The following is a 16707-nucleotide window of genomic DNA, read 5'->3' as shown; positions in this document are numbered from 1 at the left end:
TTCTGGCGTACGTGCGTAGGGGACGGCGTGCGTGGACGTGTGCGCGTGATGTCCCCATCAAAACATTTATTTGATAGATCTTGCTTTGTATTGCTTATGATTTGAAAGTAGCACTTTGATTTGATGATTCTGACCAAGCAATCTATTACTTTTAAAAGACAAATGGTTGCAACAAATTGGCCTCATTTACGGGGTTAGGATCATCCGATTAGCATGATTCTTGCACCACAGCTTGGTCTTGATAATGATCGGGCATTCTAGTGATGCTCAAAAGATTTGGAGACATTGCTAAGATTCCCATTAAGGTGGGGACGCATTTCCCTATTGATATAGGTATTTGTCTGTGTGTGTGACATGGGTTTTGCTAACGCCCCCAAAACTTTTGACTAACACGTGGGATGTCCAATTATCCATGGGGACGGTTCATTCAATAGTACCATTGGAGCAAGCCATGGTATGAGAATCACATCAATCCAATGATCCTATGTGTCAAATCAATAGCATGGAAAATGGAAAATCAAGATTAAGCGCAGAAACATAATAGGTCCAATCATCATCTTGAACCATCTATTTCATACACCCCAATGTATGTTGCTTTTGATTCCAAAGTAACGCCTTTAATGATTTTGACCATGTGATCTATGTTTTATAAAAGACAGACAATTGTAACAAATTGGCCTTTTTCATACGGTTGGGATCATCCGTTCGACAGGGGGAGGGAGGTTCTGCAAAAATCATACTGATTAGATGATCTAATCCATCCCTGTTTTGGCCTTATTTTATTTGGCCATTCTTTTGCCAAGCTATGGATGCGCTAGGATGGGCCCTAACAAATGGATGGATATAATTGTTGATTGACATATTTGTTTAAACAATATTCTTCTTCTTCTTCTTCTTCTTTTTTTGAAGGATGACAACTTTATTAGAAAATAGTCGAAGCCGAAAAAATGAACGAGAAACAGCAGAGAAAAACAAACAAAGAAAAAATAGTAAAGATAACAAAGGCTACAACCCAAAGCAGTCTTCTACATTTGCAAGGGCACTCAAGAAAGCACGACATGAAGAACCACATTTATCTCGGAAACATCTATTGTTCCTTTCAGCCCAAATGGCCCACAGACCAACCAAGAGAAACATTCTCCATCTCTTCTTTGAAGTTGCCACTAAGCCTCCCTCATGCCATTGGACAAACAAATCAATTATCGACTTCGAGAGCACCCAATAGACTCTGAAATGCCCCAACACACTGTACCAAACTCCCTTGAGAAAGGGCAAGGTATAAATAAATGATTCACTGTTTCTTCCTCTCTGCAACATAGATAACATGCATTCACAATGGTAAGGCCCCTTCTTCGCAAATTATCGATGGCTAGAATTTTGTTCCACCCTGCCAGCCAAGCATATGCCGACACCTTTAAAGGGACACCATAGGATTAAATGGGGAATGCATCAAATTGGACATTACTTGATGAGTGACAATAAAGTGACATGACTATAAACTTTCCAAATTCCTCTTCCCCCCGGGAGATGAAGCAACTCCACTAATTCACCTACTTGCTCCTCCCGAAGATCTCTTATGCAATGAGGCACCTAAACACCAATAGGATAATCAAAGCATGATGCTACCAAAGCATCTAGATCTGAGGCTACCTGTGCTAACCATGGACCCATTTCCCACTCGAAAACCCGCCCCCTAATAACCAACCCCTTGAGGGATAGATCTCCACACAAACGACCCTTTATATAGCGGAATGCGCTTAGGCCACCACCCCAATCCCTCAACCCCATACTTTCGTACCAAGATTTCCTTTCATAAATGCCCATTCTCTGCCCTGAACCTCCAAATCCACTTACCCAAAAGAGCTTGGGTCATTAATTCAATATCTTGAATACCCACTCCCCCTTCCTCCTTTGATTGACACACATCAACCCACTTCATGAGATGATATTTTTGCTTAAGACTCACCACCTTGCCATAAAAAGGTTCTACGGAATTTCTCCAAGATAGAGAGCACTCTTTTTGGACACTTGAATAAGGACATAAAATAGAGCAGAAGGTTAGTTAGCACTGTTTTAATGAGAAGAATTCTTCCACCCAAGGATAAATATCTACTCTTCCATACAGATAATCTTCTTTCAAATATTTCAATAATTGGATGCCACTGTGATTTGTTAAGTCTTCCAATGCATAACGGGAGGCCTAAATAAGATGATGGGAAGAATCCTGCCTTACACCCAAACAAGCGAGCATAAGAATCCACTTCCTCACGAGATAGATCTATTCCTAGCAGCTTGGATTTATGGAGATTTGCCGAGAGACCTGAAATTGTTTCAAAGCAGAATATTGCCTTTCTAAGATTATTAACTTGGATAACCTCTACTTCACAAAATTGTATAGTATCATCCACAAACTGAAGATGTGATACCCGAAAGACCCCTCCCTCCACCTTGAAGTTGCGAAATAAACTTTCTTGAACCCCCTTAGATAACATCCTGGCAAGTGCTTCAGCCACAACAATGAAAAGGAAGGGAGAGAGTGGATATCCTTTCCGCATGATCATAAGCTTTCTCCAGATCTAGCTTGCATACAACTCCCCTACTACCTTGTGCTGCGAATTGATAACTTCATTTGCGATGAGGGAGCTTTCCAAAATCTGCCTACCTTCAACAAAGACCCCCTGCTCTTTAGATAGTAGGCGACCCAACACGGACCTGAATCTAGTTGCCAAAATCTTTGCTAGTATCTTGTAAGGACAAGAAATAAGACTTATCGGCTGAAAGTCTGTATGCATTCTGCCCCCTCCTTAGGAAAAGTGCTATAAATGTCGCACCCATCTCCAAGGCAAGCTTTCCATTCATGCTGAACTCGCAACAAAATGCCACCAAATCTAACATTACAGTTTCCCAAAAAAATTGGAAGAATGCCAGTGGGAAACCATCCGGTCCCAGGGCCTTGTCCCTACCCAAACCTTTAATAGTAGATTTAATCTACTCATCTGAAATTACCTCTTCCAAAAATTCTGCCTCGCCAGTACACAAGGATGAGAACTCGAGCTGATCCCATATTAAAAGCCATTGATCAATGGTTAATATTTGTTGGGTTGGTGTGACACATCTGTGGTAGTGCATGAAATGTGTGTTGGACATAATGAACGGTCTGGATCAATGAATTGGACTGATGAAGTATCTCAATGCAACTAGGTGTGTCGTACCACCACTAATATTGGTGTTACGATTCTATTGTATGGCCAAGTTCATGGGTGTTTCAGATCCACCCAATCCCCATTCTTTGGATTTGCCCTTTGATTTTATCCATGGGATAAAAATCAGACCGAAAGGAAACTTTAGTGGGCCACACTTTAGGGGATAGTGAGGAGGGAACACCTCAACAATAAAACCTCCTAAGAGGTTTGTGGGGCCCAACGTGTTGTGTATATATATCATCCAAGCCATTCATTAGATGCCGCACTAGGATGGACACCAAATATCTATCCATTCCAAAACTTAGGTGCGCTACACCATGTGAATTTCAAGGTTTAGGCATGATTTGACATTGTTTCTTAGGGTGTGGCACTCTTGAGTGATCAGCTTAATTTTTGGGGCTCTATAGTGAACATGATAGGCTTAACACGATGGACAAAGTAGGTTAGATGTACACACAATGATGGGGACATTAGAGGACCTGCTCAAGTGTACTAAAGACGGAGGCAACCACCAACATCAGCGTAACTTTATTTGTGGATAGGAGACGAGTTCTAGATGGGGCTCGCCGGGCCATTTTGAAGACCCCACATGTATCGGACATGCATCAGGAAGACTCCACTTTGGGATGATCCATGCGAGCTTCTTAAGAGACCATTTTAGTCATATAATTTTTATTTTGTGTCGATCCAACCATTGGATCTTGTCAATCAGGCCATCGTGCTGCCAGATCTTCTAGACTTGGGCCCCTTGGAATTTGATCTTGCTTCCTTTATGTTTTTTGTTATTTTTAGGATTTATTTGATTGTTGAGATTGATAATAAGTGTTTTAGTTTTATCATTTTGGATGATGGGCCGTTTTACTTAAGTGAGTGGCATAGTTGTAATTATTCCGAATTTTTAATTAGAAAAGCAAAGGAGGATGAACTTCCAACCCCAGTGGTGTTATTGAGAAAAATAAAAATAAAAATAGAGAAGTTCTCTTGTGTGAAGAAATTTTCCTCTTTGTATTTTAGAGTTTGTGAGAAATCCTCCCTTCCAACTGAATTGTGGAAGGGTAGAAGCTTGTTGGTGGTGGATTCCCCAAGGTACATCATTCCCCTTTCTCTTATTCAAAAGGTATTCTCCTTCTTCTCTTGTCTTCCTTTTCCCCCTTCCATTACAACCTTTTAAACCCATCAAAACCTTACTCAATCCTCCATATCTTTCTTCTCCTTTACCTACACACTTGTGGACTCGCACGTGCACATGCACGCATGTGTGTCCATACGGGCAGCCATGTTTGGGCTCCCGTTTGGGGTTTTCCCTCTTTGATTTTCTTCCAAAACTCTCTAATCCCTAGATCCTTTGAATCCCTAAAAACGCCATTCCTAAATCTCCATCCATGAATATAAAACCCTAAAGAAAATTTGAATTTTTTGTGAAACTTTCCCTATACCAGAATTTTGCTTGCATCTTTGTCTATCCATGTGGTTGTTGCACTATTCATGCTAGATTGGAAGTCCCTACTTCCAAGTGGGCCACCCTTGAATTATTTATATTTTCGTGCTCCGCGTATGTAATAACTTAAGATCTTCATGTTATAAATCTGAATTTTCGAATCTATTATGTGGATATGCTTGATTTTACATGTTGATTGCTGAAATTAATGTGTAATTGATCTCTCATCTTGCATTCTAGGATAGTTTCCATCATCTTACATCACACAAAGTGAGCACCGCAATAGTGTGTCACTATTGTAAGTTGTGGTGGTATGATGCGATGTGAGCAATTCAGAGTATCGGTATCGTTACATGTATTGATGAATGGGAATTTTGAAACATCACATGTAAGGACTAAAAAGGAAAATAAAATATGAAACAATATAATCCATTATCTCCATAGGAAGTGGGTACACATGAGATCATCAACTTCCATCATGGTCCATCAACAAATTAGAATTTTCACAAATGGCTTGATTGGTTCCCCAAAAGTGACCCAAAAAAAAAAAAAAAATACAAAGAGAGAAAATAAAAGAAGAAAGATGGAGGGCTAGAATAAAAAATTGAGGAAGAGAATGGGAGGAATATGGTGAAGGATCCATGTTGTGGTTTTCTTCTCCTTGTGAATTTGATGGATTGGTTGTCGCTTCTAGTTAGGCTTCGTGGATTAAAGCTCCTTGAAGGTTCTTCAAGATCTTGCAATGGGGAGTGTCTGCCCTTGCTTGCTTCTTCTAGGAGAGATAATGAAGGGAGAAGAATGAGAGAACTGTTCTCCAACCCAAAGGTTTCTGTAGCTTTGGCTCACCACTCCAAGGAGTAGAGCTGTACTTTTGGCCTTGGAAGAGAAAAGCTTCCCAAGCTATTAGTCCTCTCACTCTCCTTCTCCATTAGGATGCATAATTCTTGTGAGTCTGGAATTTGGATCTTAGAGGGAGTTATAGGACTTAGAATTTTTTGAGAGGCAAGACCTCTATCTTTTTGCAAGAGGCCTTTATTTATAGAGGAGATGGGTGGTGGAGTTGTAATTTGAGGGGACATTGAGGGTGTTCAAAAGGGTGGTGAATTATAGGATGAATGATAAGTGACACATTTTGGGTTATTGATTGGGTGGTTGGAGGGTAATCTGTAGAGAATTGAGGGGTAATTGGGTTTAGGGAAGATTCTAGGAAGGTGTCTAGAGGCTTTGGTATTGAGTGGCTAGAATTGAAATGCTTGGAACTCAAGTATCTCATGGCTTGAAGAGGGGAGGGGGAGTTTTGGGAATTCACTAAGTTAAGGAGTAGTTTTGTAAAAATATGGTAGCTTAGCATCGAACTAAGGTTTCTAGGGATATTTTGGTAAAAATTGGGTTAAAGGATCAAAGGAGTTTGGATATTGGGTTTGGATTTCTGTGCAAGGACAGGCAAGGACATGGATGTCATTTTTGGAATTGTTTCTTGCACGCAGTCAGCATGCTTACCTCAAGTTTTTTTTTTATCGCAACATGGTGCTCGAGTGTCACATTTGGGTGATCTATAGCTTGTTGGAAAGAGAACTTGATGGGCTAACTAATGGTTCTGGTTTGGGGGAAAATTTTGTAGAAGTTAAGGGAAAGTGGAGTCCAAAAGTTAGGTCAAATTCTGGTTCTGAAACTGTTAAACGGTCTCACGCACTCTTTGGGATTTCGATCATAATTTCACGCCCCCATATTTGATTGAGCTAAAACTAGGTTCATTGGAAAAGTAATTTGATGGGCTACAAGATGGAAATTGGACAATGGAAAACCAAGAAATTGGGGCCTGAAAGTGGATAGTAGCTCAAATGCGGATAAACCTGAAAAGCATAAAGTTTTTCTGCGACCAAGGAAATCAGTCAAAAAAGGGTGTGGGCCCCAAACCCAGGCTAAGCTGGGTCTCACACCTCTTGAATCCTTCTGGGTCCTTTTGCTTAGGTTTGAGAAGGTTTCGATGAGGTTTTGGGTTGAATCAGGGCTTAGGTAATGCGGCTTGGGCTTCAGCTTAGAGGTGAATACTCAAGGAAATTCTGCAGATTCTTCATTTTAAGGCAATGCAAAATCCTCTATTAGTCAAAACACTTGTTGAGTGGGGTGTCTACACATGTTTTCTGCAAATTTATTTTTACTTGATACTCATCTGTGGTTGTCAGGTCAAATAAACTGATAGCATCTTTGATTGTCATGGGCCTGTTCCTGTGTATACAGGTTTGACTTCGGAAGTTTCTATCCATCTGGGGATGATGGCTCTCATACTATGGTTGGAGAAGGATTAGGTGCAGGTTATAATATAAATGTTCCTTGGGAGCATGGACAATGTGGTGATGCAGACTACCTTGCAGTCTGGGACCACGTACTGATCCCTGTAGCCAAGGCTTACAATCCAGACATGATTCTAATTTCTGGCGGATTTGATGCAGGTTTGTTTTTCATTGGAATGTGAGTGACTAATTATACTTGTGAAATATTTTCATTCTGTAAGGGTGTCACTTTGGATGGAATTGGGGAGTGCAAAAATTTCAATGTTTTACAGGGCCCAAAACACCAATGCACCACCAGATTGGCTGCTGCTTGTCATTTTGTGGGGTTGTGCCCTGCAAAACGCTATATGGACATTTGTTCATTCTGCAAATTCTTCCTAAACTTGCCCCAAGATTTTATTTCTATATATTTAATAGTATTAGTTGAAAGGGTTGACAAAATACTGGAAAATTTATATTTGATCCTGTTCACTGTCGAATTGTTATGTTTCACATTCTTCTCAAGAGTTGGACAAGGAAGAGTAGACATTATTTGAAATATGCGTAATATGACTGAAACAGGATTCAATGCTGACTCCAAATAGCTGAGATAAGGCTATGATGATGATGCATACTGGTACTGAAAATGGACGATAGCTTTCTTTCACTGGCTAGGCTATCTGCAGAATGGTACTGGATAATATATAACTGTAGTTTTTTTTTCTTTGAAGTCTATAAATGGATCTGAAAGTCTTGTAAATTGAAGGGAACATATGCCGCGAGCTACTATCCTGTTATTTTAGATCGGATCTGCTGAGTACTAGTTCTTTAATGTGTTAGTTTTGACTTGCAGTTATTTGCTGTCATGGCTTCACTTTAATGAATTTTAGTCTTCCAAAATCCTTTTAGCCTATAGATTTATTATCTTTATTTATTAAGTGTAGGGTTCAAGGTAGAGTCTCTTCTACTCTCTTCTAAAGTTGTCTTGATTTTGGAATTTATGCATCAGCCCTCGATTAATCAGATTAATTTTCTTGCTCAACCAATGTAGAAATGAAAACGGCTGGAGTATCCTTTGAGAAACAAAAGAATCACATGAGCAAAATAATGACTACCTAGTTGGCACTTGGCCCATACGCAGTTAATATAAGTACCACCTACTCAGACTGTCTCTATTGGTTAAGAAGTGAAAAAGAAGTCCTCTGTCATGCAGCTGGGACCTTATTAGCAATCTGAAAACCCTTACAAGTGCAAGATTTTGAATGGTTAGTGTAGTGAGCTTCTTCCAAATAAAATGAAATCAGTTTAAACCGATGGTGAAAATTTCCCACTGCATGCATAAAGTATTGTTTGTCCATTCAGCACTATGCATGGTTAATCTAATTAGCATTTTGTTTCCAGGATAGAAGACAGGAACCCAGGTTGATGCCATTAGAGGAAAGCCTGACACCAACTGAACTGGCATAATGGATTCTATTATGAGGGATGTGGCGGGATACAATCAGTTGCGCTTATTCCAAGTGATTGGCCTATGAACCCATGTTGATGCTGTAATCCTGTAAAAAGAGCTCATCGTCAAGAGATTTGGCATAGTTCGTGTCTGGCGATGAAGATGTACCCAGATCAACAAAATGCACTTTTTACTTTCTTTCCAGAAGGTAATGCATAGTTTGATATACTTGAGTAAGCTGGGATTGTTGAGGATCAGTTGCAAAAAGGCTATGGACATGCAGAATGAGGACAATATCTAATCAACAAGTGGTGTGTTGTGGATTTTGGTTGATGATTTCCCTTATTATGTGTCCACAAATGGGAACACCTGAAACTACTACTTCAAGTTGCATTGGTTCTTCGGATTTAAGTGGTCAATGCAATCAGTGTCTTTCTATGTGGTAGCATGCCAAAGGAACGAGATTACATGCAATGAAGTTGATTAAGAGCATATAGTTGTAGAGAACGAACTGTCCCCACTCTCAATTTCCATAATAAGATTAAAGGTCAAGAGAGGACTTTCAGTAGGTTGGCCTGTGTGGTGCTAGTATTCTTTTGAAATAGCTGGCATGATTAATTTTAACAAGTGGCTATTGGTTGTTGATATTGATGTACAAGTTCGTAGTCCCTTTTACACATGATTGAAGGAAACCTATCATGTGAAGTTGTTGACGAACTGCTAATGGAAATGAGGCATTAACCATTATACTTGGGCACTTGAAATGTGACTGAGGCAAAGAGTTCAATGCAATTTCAGCAGCTGTGAGGAAGTTATTGGCCTCAGGTTGATAAGAACGAAATCTGGAAGTGTGAGAACTGGTCCCAAGTTTAGGCTTAGAGAGGGGTGAGTGTCTCTCTCTCTCTCTCTCTCTCTCTCTCTCTCTCTCTCTCTCTCTCTCTATATATATATATATATATATATATATATATATAGTTAAAATTGAAGTTTAGCAAAACTAGGGAATATATAAAAGGAGGCATCATAGACTGTCTAGAAACCATCATATCTATAGTTGATTCAGGGTTTCAGTCAGTTTGTACAAGCAGGGCCATGGTTTGGCAATTCAAACCATTGATATGGTAGTCCCCTTGATGCGTCCAAAGGCCATGCATGATTGATCAAATGATCCATCTAGGACACACAAGCTAGTTGATCTAAGATTAGGGTTTCCTTTGTCTTAAGCCTATGAAAACAATGCTTGGATGTGTGAAGCATGAATCTGCTTTGGAGAATAAAATTGTTTATACTATTTTATTTTTGAGTTTGCTTGGAAGAAGAGGAGGGGGACGTTTGATCTCTAACCTTGACCTGAGGGTTGTGGGCTCTTCCCACAATCGTTGTTTCTTGTTCTTGATCCCTTCCATCCCTTCGGGGTTGCATCACCCTCGATATGACCCTTCAAATTCTTGTCACCAAATATATTGCTATGAAGAAAGTACAACATGGATCACAGTTGATTCAACAGTTAGAACTTAACAATCTGGGAGACTTTTGGTGCATGGGACTTCTGTGTTGGGGCCCATCCTCAACAGTTAGGGACCACTGAATCATGCGTCCCACTTGTACAGATTGACAACTAGAGTAGATATTCTTGGTTGAACATTGCATAATGCCTCATAGATAAGTAAACAGGAAAAGACAATTAGGGAACGTATCGGAGAGTGGAAATAAATGAATATAAAGGAGAAGACAATAAGTGGCAAATACACATTGCTTTTCAGTAATATAGCGTAAGTTGCAAATTCATAATGAAGGTGCAAGCAGTGTTTTATTTATTGTCAATGTTGTTTTTATCACAACCTTGGGATATGGAAATCGATATTGTTGATAACATCGCAGATACTGGGAAATGTATTGCCTTTTAAGGGAAATATTAGGAAAATGGTGGAATTTTTTAGTGAAACTTAAGGAGATGTTAGAAGCCACAATATTACACTTGGGACTAAAAAAATTACAAACAAAGAACTATACATAATAGGTTTCCGTGTAGCCCGTGATAGAGTGGAATGGCAGAACAAGATTCTTGTAGCTGACCCCAGTTAGTCAAGGTAATGGCTTAGATGATGATGATGATCAAAAGAAAAAAATGGGGCCGTAATGGCCGTTATGGCCTATATCGTAATGGTAATGGCAGTGGCCATTATGGCCACTGTTATTGTTATTGAATACCTTGGTGTAGACTAAAAAAGGCTTTATAGGGTCTAAGGCATTCTCCCCATGCATGGTCTAAACGCTTCAGTTGTGTTATGCGGAAGTTTCACTACACTTAAAGCTTTGTTGATCATATTATGGTTTTTAAGCGTCAAGATTTAGGCACCTCCATTGCCATTTTGTACGTTGATGATCACACTTGTAGCTTTTCTGTTTATACTTCTTGGGGATATAATGACTCGATCCAGATATGGGTATTGTCATCTCTCAGTGAGAGCATGTCCTTGATCTTTTACGTGATGTTGGTCAGTTGGGAGCTCGGTCGAGTGATACTCCGATCAAACGGAATCATCGTCTTCAGCATTATAGTGGATATTTGTTACCTGATTTGGGAATGTATCAGCGTCTAGTGGGAAAACTTATCTATTGGATCATTACTATACTTGATATTGCTTATTCAGATAGTATTGTTGGTCAGGTTATGCATGCTCCTTGCTCAGGTCATCTTATGACTGTCTGTTGTATCTTATGACTCTCTCTCTCTCTCTCTCTCTCTCTCACACCCCCCCCCCACCACCCCCCCCCCCTCTCTCTCTCCACCTCTCCAACTTTTGATTTGGATCCATAGGAGTGTCAATTGTTTTGGCACCCATAAAACCAGTCTTATTGACTCAGCCTGTAAATCCATCGCTTGTCCATTTTTGACAATTTAATTCCCACTTTGGATCCAGCTATTTTTATACCCAAGAGGTATTGAAGGTAACCCAAGTCTTTTCTACAGAAGTGCTGCTATAAGAAGGCCTTCAAATTTTCAATGGTGACATTGTCATTGCCTGTGACAACTGACAACTAACAACATTATCGTCGACATACACAATTAGCATAATCGTGCGTCCTGCCTCATAAAAATAGAGCGGTCAATCTCACTTTCTTTCATCCCATATGCACACACCATTGTCAAATTTGTCAAACCATGCTCTTGGAGACTGTTTTAGGCCATATATTGAGTTCTAAAGGTGGCATACTTGTCTGGTTTCCCATGAGCAACAAAAACTGGAGGTTACTTCATATTTCTTCAATGAGATCCCCGTGAAGGAACGCATTCTTCACATCCAACTGATATAAGGGCTAATTCATATTTGTGGCAACAAAGGACTATAACCTGCCTAAAACGAACCTTCGTCAAAGGAGAAAAAAAGTCTCATAATGGTCAACTCCAAGGGTTTGAGTGGACAACCAAGCTTTAAGACATTCCATTGAGCCTTCAGGATTGTACTCGAGAGCACACCCATCTACTCTCAATCACACGTTTCCTAACAGGTAACTCAGTTAAAAGTTCAAGTTTAATTTTGGTGAATGGCAGCCATTTCTTTGTCCATGGTCCATTTCTGTCCATCATGACGTAGGCCTACTAGAAATTACAAGGAATGGATTATGGAAGACATGGATAAAAATGTATGGAAGGAAGGAGATAACCTAATAAGAAAGACAATGAAAAATAGGAGATTAAGTATTGGAGTTGAAGGAAGAGACTTGATCGAACTTTGATCTTCAGATAGAAGAGGAGGATTATTGGATGCCACAGTTGGAGGAGCTCCAGCATCTTACTTGGATCTCTGGAATAAACTTTTAATGGAGATGGTTTTTGTATAGCCATGTCTCTCGATTCGGTTTTGGTTTTTGGCGCTGCTAGAAGGTATTGGGTATCTTGCCAAACTGTAAAGACTTAACACATCAGAAAAGAAATGAGCACCATAAAAATGTGATAACAATGGAGAACTGCATTTATGTGAGGAAGGGTTACAACGATTGTATCCTTGTTGGGTATGATAGTACCCAAGAAAGACACACTTAATAGCTTTTGGTTCAAACTTATCAACTGAATAAGCAAAATATATGCAACCAAACACTCTAGGAGGAATAGTAAACAGAGGAATACCAAGACAAGACAGAAAATGGTGATTCACCATCTAAAATAGAAGAGGGCCTATTAACATTGAATAACAAAACACGAGCAACTCCAATGAAATGTTGATTTTTATGATCAGCTACACCATTTTGTTGTATGTATGTGCAAAAGTTTGATGAATAATGTTGTTAGCAGAAAGATAAGAGTCAAGTTTTTGTGACATAAGTTCCCTAGCAATTGTCCGAGCATAAGACACAAACCTTAATATGAAATTGATGTTTTATTTCCATATGAAACACTAAATCAAGGAAAAACTTTAGAATGATCTTTCATCAGATATAGCCATGTCATATGCGACTAGTCATCAACAAATATGATAAATACTAAAAGTTAGGTAATCTGGGAACTTGTACAGAAATCACACATCTGAATGAACTAAAGAAAATGAATTAACGTTAGGTTTATCTAAGCATAAATGTGACTCTATGATGTTTGCCCAAGTCACAAGCTTCATAGTCTAACTTGGACACTGAAGACAGTGATGGAGAAAGAACTAAGAAGACTCTTTGCACTACTCACTGGTGGGTGACTGAGCCTCTAATGCCATTGATGAGGGAAAATGTTTGTATGCAACATAGCTCTAGCTACACCATTGTCACTATAGTAGAGACCAGCAACTTCATGTCTTCCACTTAGCATCCTCCCATCTTTAGATCCTAAAATTTACAAAGGGAAGGGTAAATATGACGGAACAATTCGAGGATCGAGTTAGTTTACTAACAAATATTAGACTCAAAGGGAATTCAGGAATGTTCAAAATAGACGACAATGAGATGGAAGTAGGATGAGTAGTAACCGGCATAGAGACATATTTATCTAATTGAGATAAGTATACTAACTCACTAGCAATATGGTCTGATGCTCCTGAATCAATAACCCACGGAATAAGTTTGGAGGAAGCAAGACATGCCATACCTAAGAAAGAGTGGCAGTAGGAGAGGATACTAGTGCCGAACGATCCTTAAGAACTTGACATACTTCTCCCTAGACAAAGTAATTGTATCACCAATTGTATTTGATTCGGAATGAGAAGAGATGGGTCTAGCTACTATTGCATGACTCTCAGAATTGTCTTGAGAGATGCGGGCTTGATTAGTCCAAGCTGATTTGCTTATAACATCATAACGTATATCAACCGTGTAACCAAGGTGCCTGCCCACAATGAGCACAATGTTGATTTCCACAACTAGAGCTGTACACGAGCAATAAAAGCTCGGTAACTCGCTCGACTCGGCTCAGCTCGAAAAAGCTCGACTCGACTCAGAACTCGCTCGACTCGAGTCGAGTTCGAGCTGATTTTTGGAGCTCGAAATGGGTTCGAGCCGAGTTCAAGCTTGACCCAGCTTGACTCGACTCGACTCGAATTATACTTGGACTCGACTCGTGTATAGGGTATTATATATCCATCTCTCTCTCTCTCTCTCTCTCTCTCTCTCAGTTCTCAAACCAGCAGTATCACACACCATTCCACTTTTCCCAAAATACCCCTATCCTTTATCTAAAATGTCTTCCTTCTCCCTCGTCCACCTTCCGCTCTCCCTCCCATCAACGTCTAACAGAAGGAAGAAATCCCATGCTCCGATCTCAATCCACCACCGTCCGATCATCTCCGCCTCAGTATCAGAAAAACCCTCCTCTTCTCCACCCACCACAACCCCCACAAATCTCCCCATCCACAAGATCCTGCTTGAACTCGGCTTAAAATCTACTCGAACTCGGCTCGAACTCGGACGAGTTGAGCACTTGCTACTGTTCTGAGCTCGAAGGCTGAGCTGAGCCGAGCACGAGCTGGGCAAAGCTCGGCTCGACTTGACCAGTGTACACCTCTATCCACAGCCTCTACCATGACCTCCACTAGAGCTCAACCACTACCTCCCCAAAAATCTTTCGCACCAATCGACCTATGTGATTGCATCTACCATGATCTCCATCCCCTCTATTAGAGGAAGAAATGAGTGTAGATTTATTGGAGATTGTTGAACTCATGGCCCCAAAACTAGATTGCACGTTGGATGCGTGAAAATGCCTCAGTAACATATGTGATCTTACTACCTCCAAGAATCTAAGCTTGAACTCTTGACATAGGCCAGAGATAAATTTAGCAACACGAAATTCCTCTTGCCACCATCTCATAACCTCAAAATCATCCGACAAAGGCCGATTTATATTCAATTCTTCCTACACTCCCCACATGGCAGAATAACATTCTCCTACAATCTCATCACCTTATTAAAGGGCATAGATCTTTAGATATAACTCATATGTATGGGTCAAGTTTTCTTACCTAAGTACATCTCCTTAGAACTTTTTGATACTCCTTTTCCAGTTTAAAGAACATGACATTGGCATTAATAGGCGGTCTCATATGATTTCATAACAAAGATCGTATTTAGGCATCCTTTGCCACCCAATCTTCATAAACAACAGCTTATTCATCAGGTTTAGGTGATTTCAAGTACTTCAAGTTTCGTCTTCTTGTAAGAAAAACTACTACTGATCAAGGTGTCCCGTATCGGTATCGGTTAGCGTAATGGTGACCTCCAAAACCGATACGGATACGGGGGCGTAACAGCGATATGGGGGCGTAACGGCCCGTAATGGCGCAAAAAATTTTTTTGCCAAAAAATATGGATTGAATTCGGAATATTCTAAGCATTCCAAATATGCATTCATTTATAAATTGGAACATGTTTATGGTGGTGTAACAGTCCACGCTTTGGTGAGAAGTTGCATCGGACTGTCTGATGAATTTATGAACCAGATAACCTGAATTTGACTACAAAATTTATATATTTAATTTTCTAACTATCTACTATCAATGATAGATATATTATAATGAATGTAATATGAAAATATCTTACATTAGGTGTTTGCAATTATTTTTGAGGAATTTCTCGAACATACCTGTGGTCCTGTGCAGTGTGGTGCACGTGACTGTGATAGTGTGATTCCTTTCTATGACCTAACATCCTCAAGTCAAGAATATTAAAAAATAATAATTAGTAGGGACTACTTGATTGGTTGTCAGGGGAGCTATTTTAAATACAAGTTCGGCAGTGTCAAGTGTGTGCATGACTGCATGGCTTCTTGCAATAATACTGCTGTGAGCTGTCTACTACAAATACTTACCTTGATACAAATATATACTCATAATCACAAGTCACCACCAAAATGAAAATCTGCTTTTTTGTGGTTGCTCGACCTCCACATCATCATCATCGTCACCATCAGGCTGAGGCTGTCCAATAGGTGTAGGTGCTGCATATGCATAATATCTAGTGCCAGAAGGAAATACTAGATCAACGAAACCAGAGGATGACTGATCCTGACTAGGTAACGACTCTGACCCCGAGTAAGGATATCCACCAGTGTCCGTCGAATAGCCATACTGGTGCCCATACTCAAGCTGTTGAGAATCTTGAGATTGAGAGTGTGTCTGCTGTGATGAGTAACTTGGATTTGGATCTGGATATCTATAATCATATGGATATTGATCAGGAGGGCTACTCCAACATGAATGTGATGGAACAGGCTCAGTATAACCATCATAATCATAATCCAATTGACCATAAGAATATCCATCATAATAACTAAGACCATGAGCCTGCTAATGTTCCGGACCTCCCGAACCCAGTGCACCACTAGATGTACCCTTCTCCTGCTGGATGTATCATGACTCGGTACACTCATAAGTCCGACCTCGTGTACCACCTTGTCGATGTTCATCGGCATCCTATCTCTAGACGGCTGTATAGGGTGCTGAGCAACACCAGAAGTTCCAGCACCACGGGCAGGGGGGTTATCGTCACCATCATCCAACACGGTCACGCTACAACTGCTCGTACTCTTCTGTTGATCTTGAGCTGTACCCGTACTTGGCATAAACACTGCCCCTCTTACCGGGTCCAACACATCTGCACGACTCTCTTGTTGCGCCTACGTATTTCTAGGTCATCAATTTCCAATTCTTCACTATCCTCTTCAATTTGCTTTTCCCTTGTTTCCAACCAAGGTAGAAGCGGGCCATCCTCATAATAAATATTGTCCAAGTTTATTGGACAGTAGTCTCCGTCATCGACAGCTGTAATGCTCCTATGATGTCGTTGCATTCTTAGTTTTATATTGTTGTGCATGAAGACAAGTCTATCTAATGTTTTAGTCTGCAATCTATTCCTATTCTT

General features: G+C 40.1%; 1 protein-coding gene across 1 annotated transcript in view; it reads left to right on the top strand.

Annotated features, from left to right (window-relative positions):
- Nucleotides 1–16707, top strand: part of LOC131229126 (histone deacetylase 5-like) — an 89365-nt gene that overhangs the window by 52510 nt on the left and 20148 nt on the right. The window contains exon 5 of the mRNA XM_058224999.1: nt 6883–7094. Within this exon, the coding sequence (XP_058080982.1) occupies nt 6883–7094 (212 nt within the window). The remainder of the gene's footprint in view (nt 1–6882; nt 7095–16707) is intronic.

Source organism: Magnolia sinica, chromosome 16 (assembly GCF_029962835.1).
Source record: "Magnolia sinica isolate HGM2019 chromosome 16, MsV1, whole genome shotgun sequence".
In the NCBI taxonomy this organism is placed as follows: Eukaryota; Viridiplantae; Streptophyta; class Magnoliopsida; order Magnoliales; family Magnoliaceae; genus Magnolia; species Magnolia sinica.
Note: the sequence above shows the minus strand (reverse complement) of the source record. Positions and strands in the feature narration are given on the sequence as shown.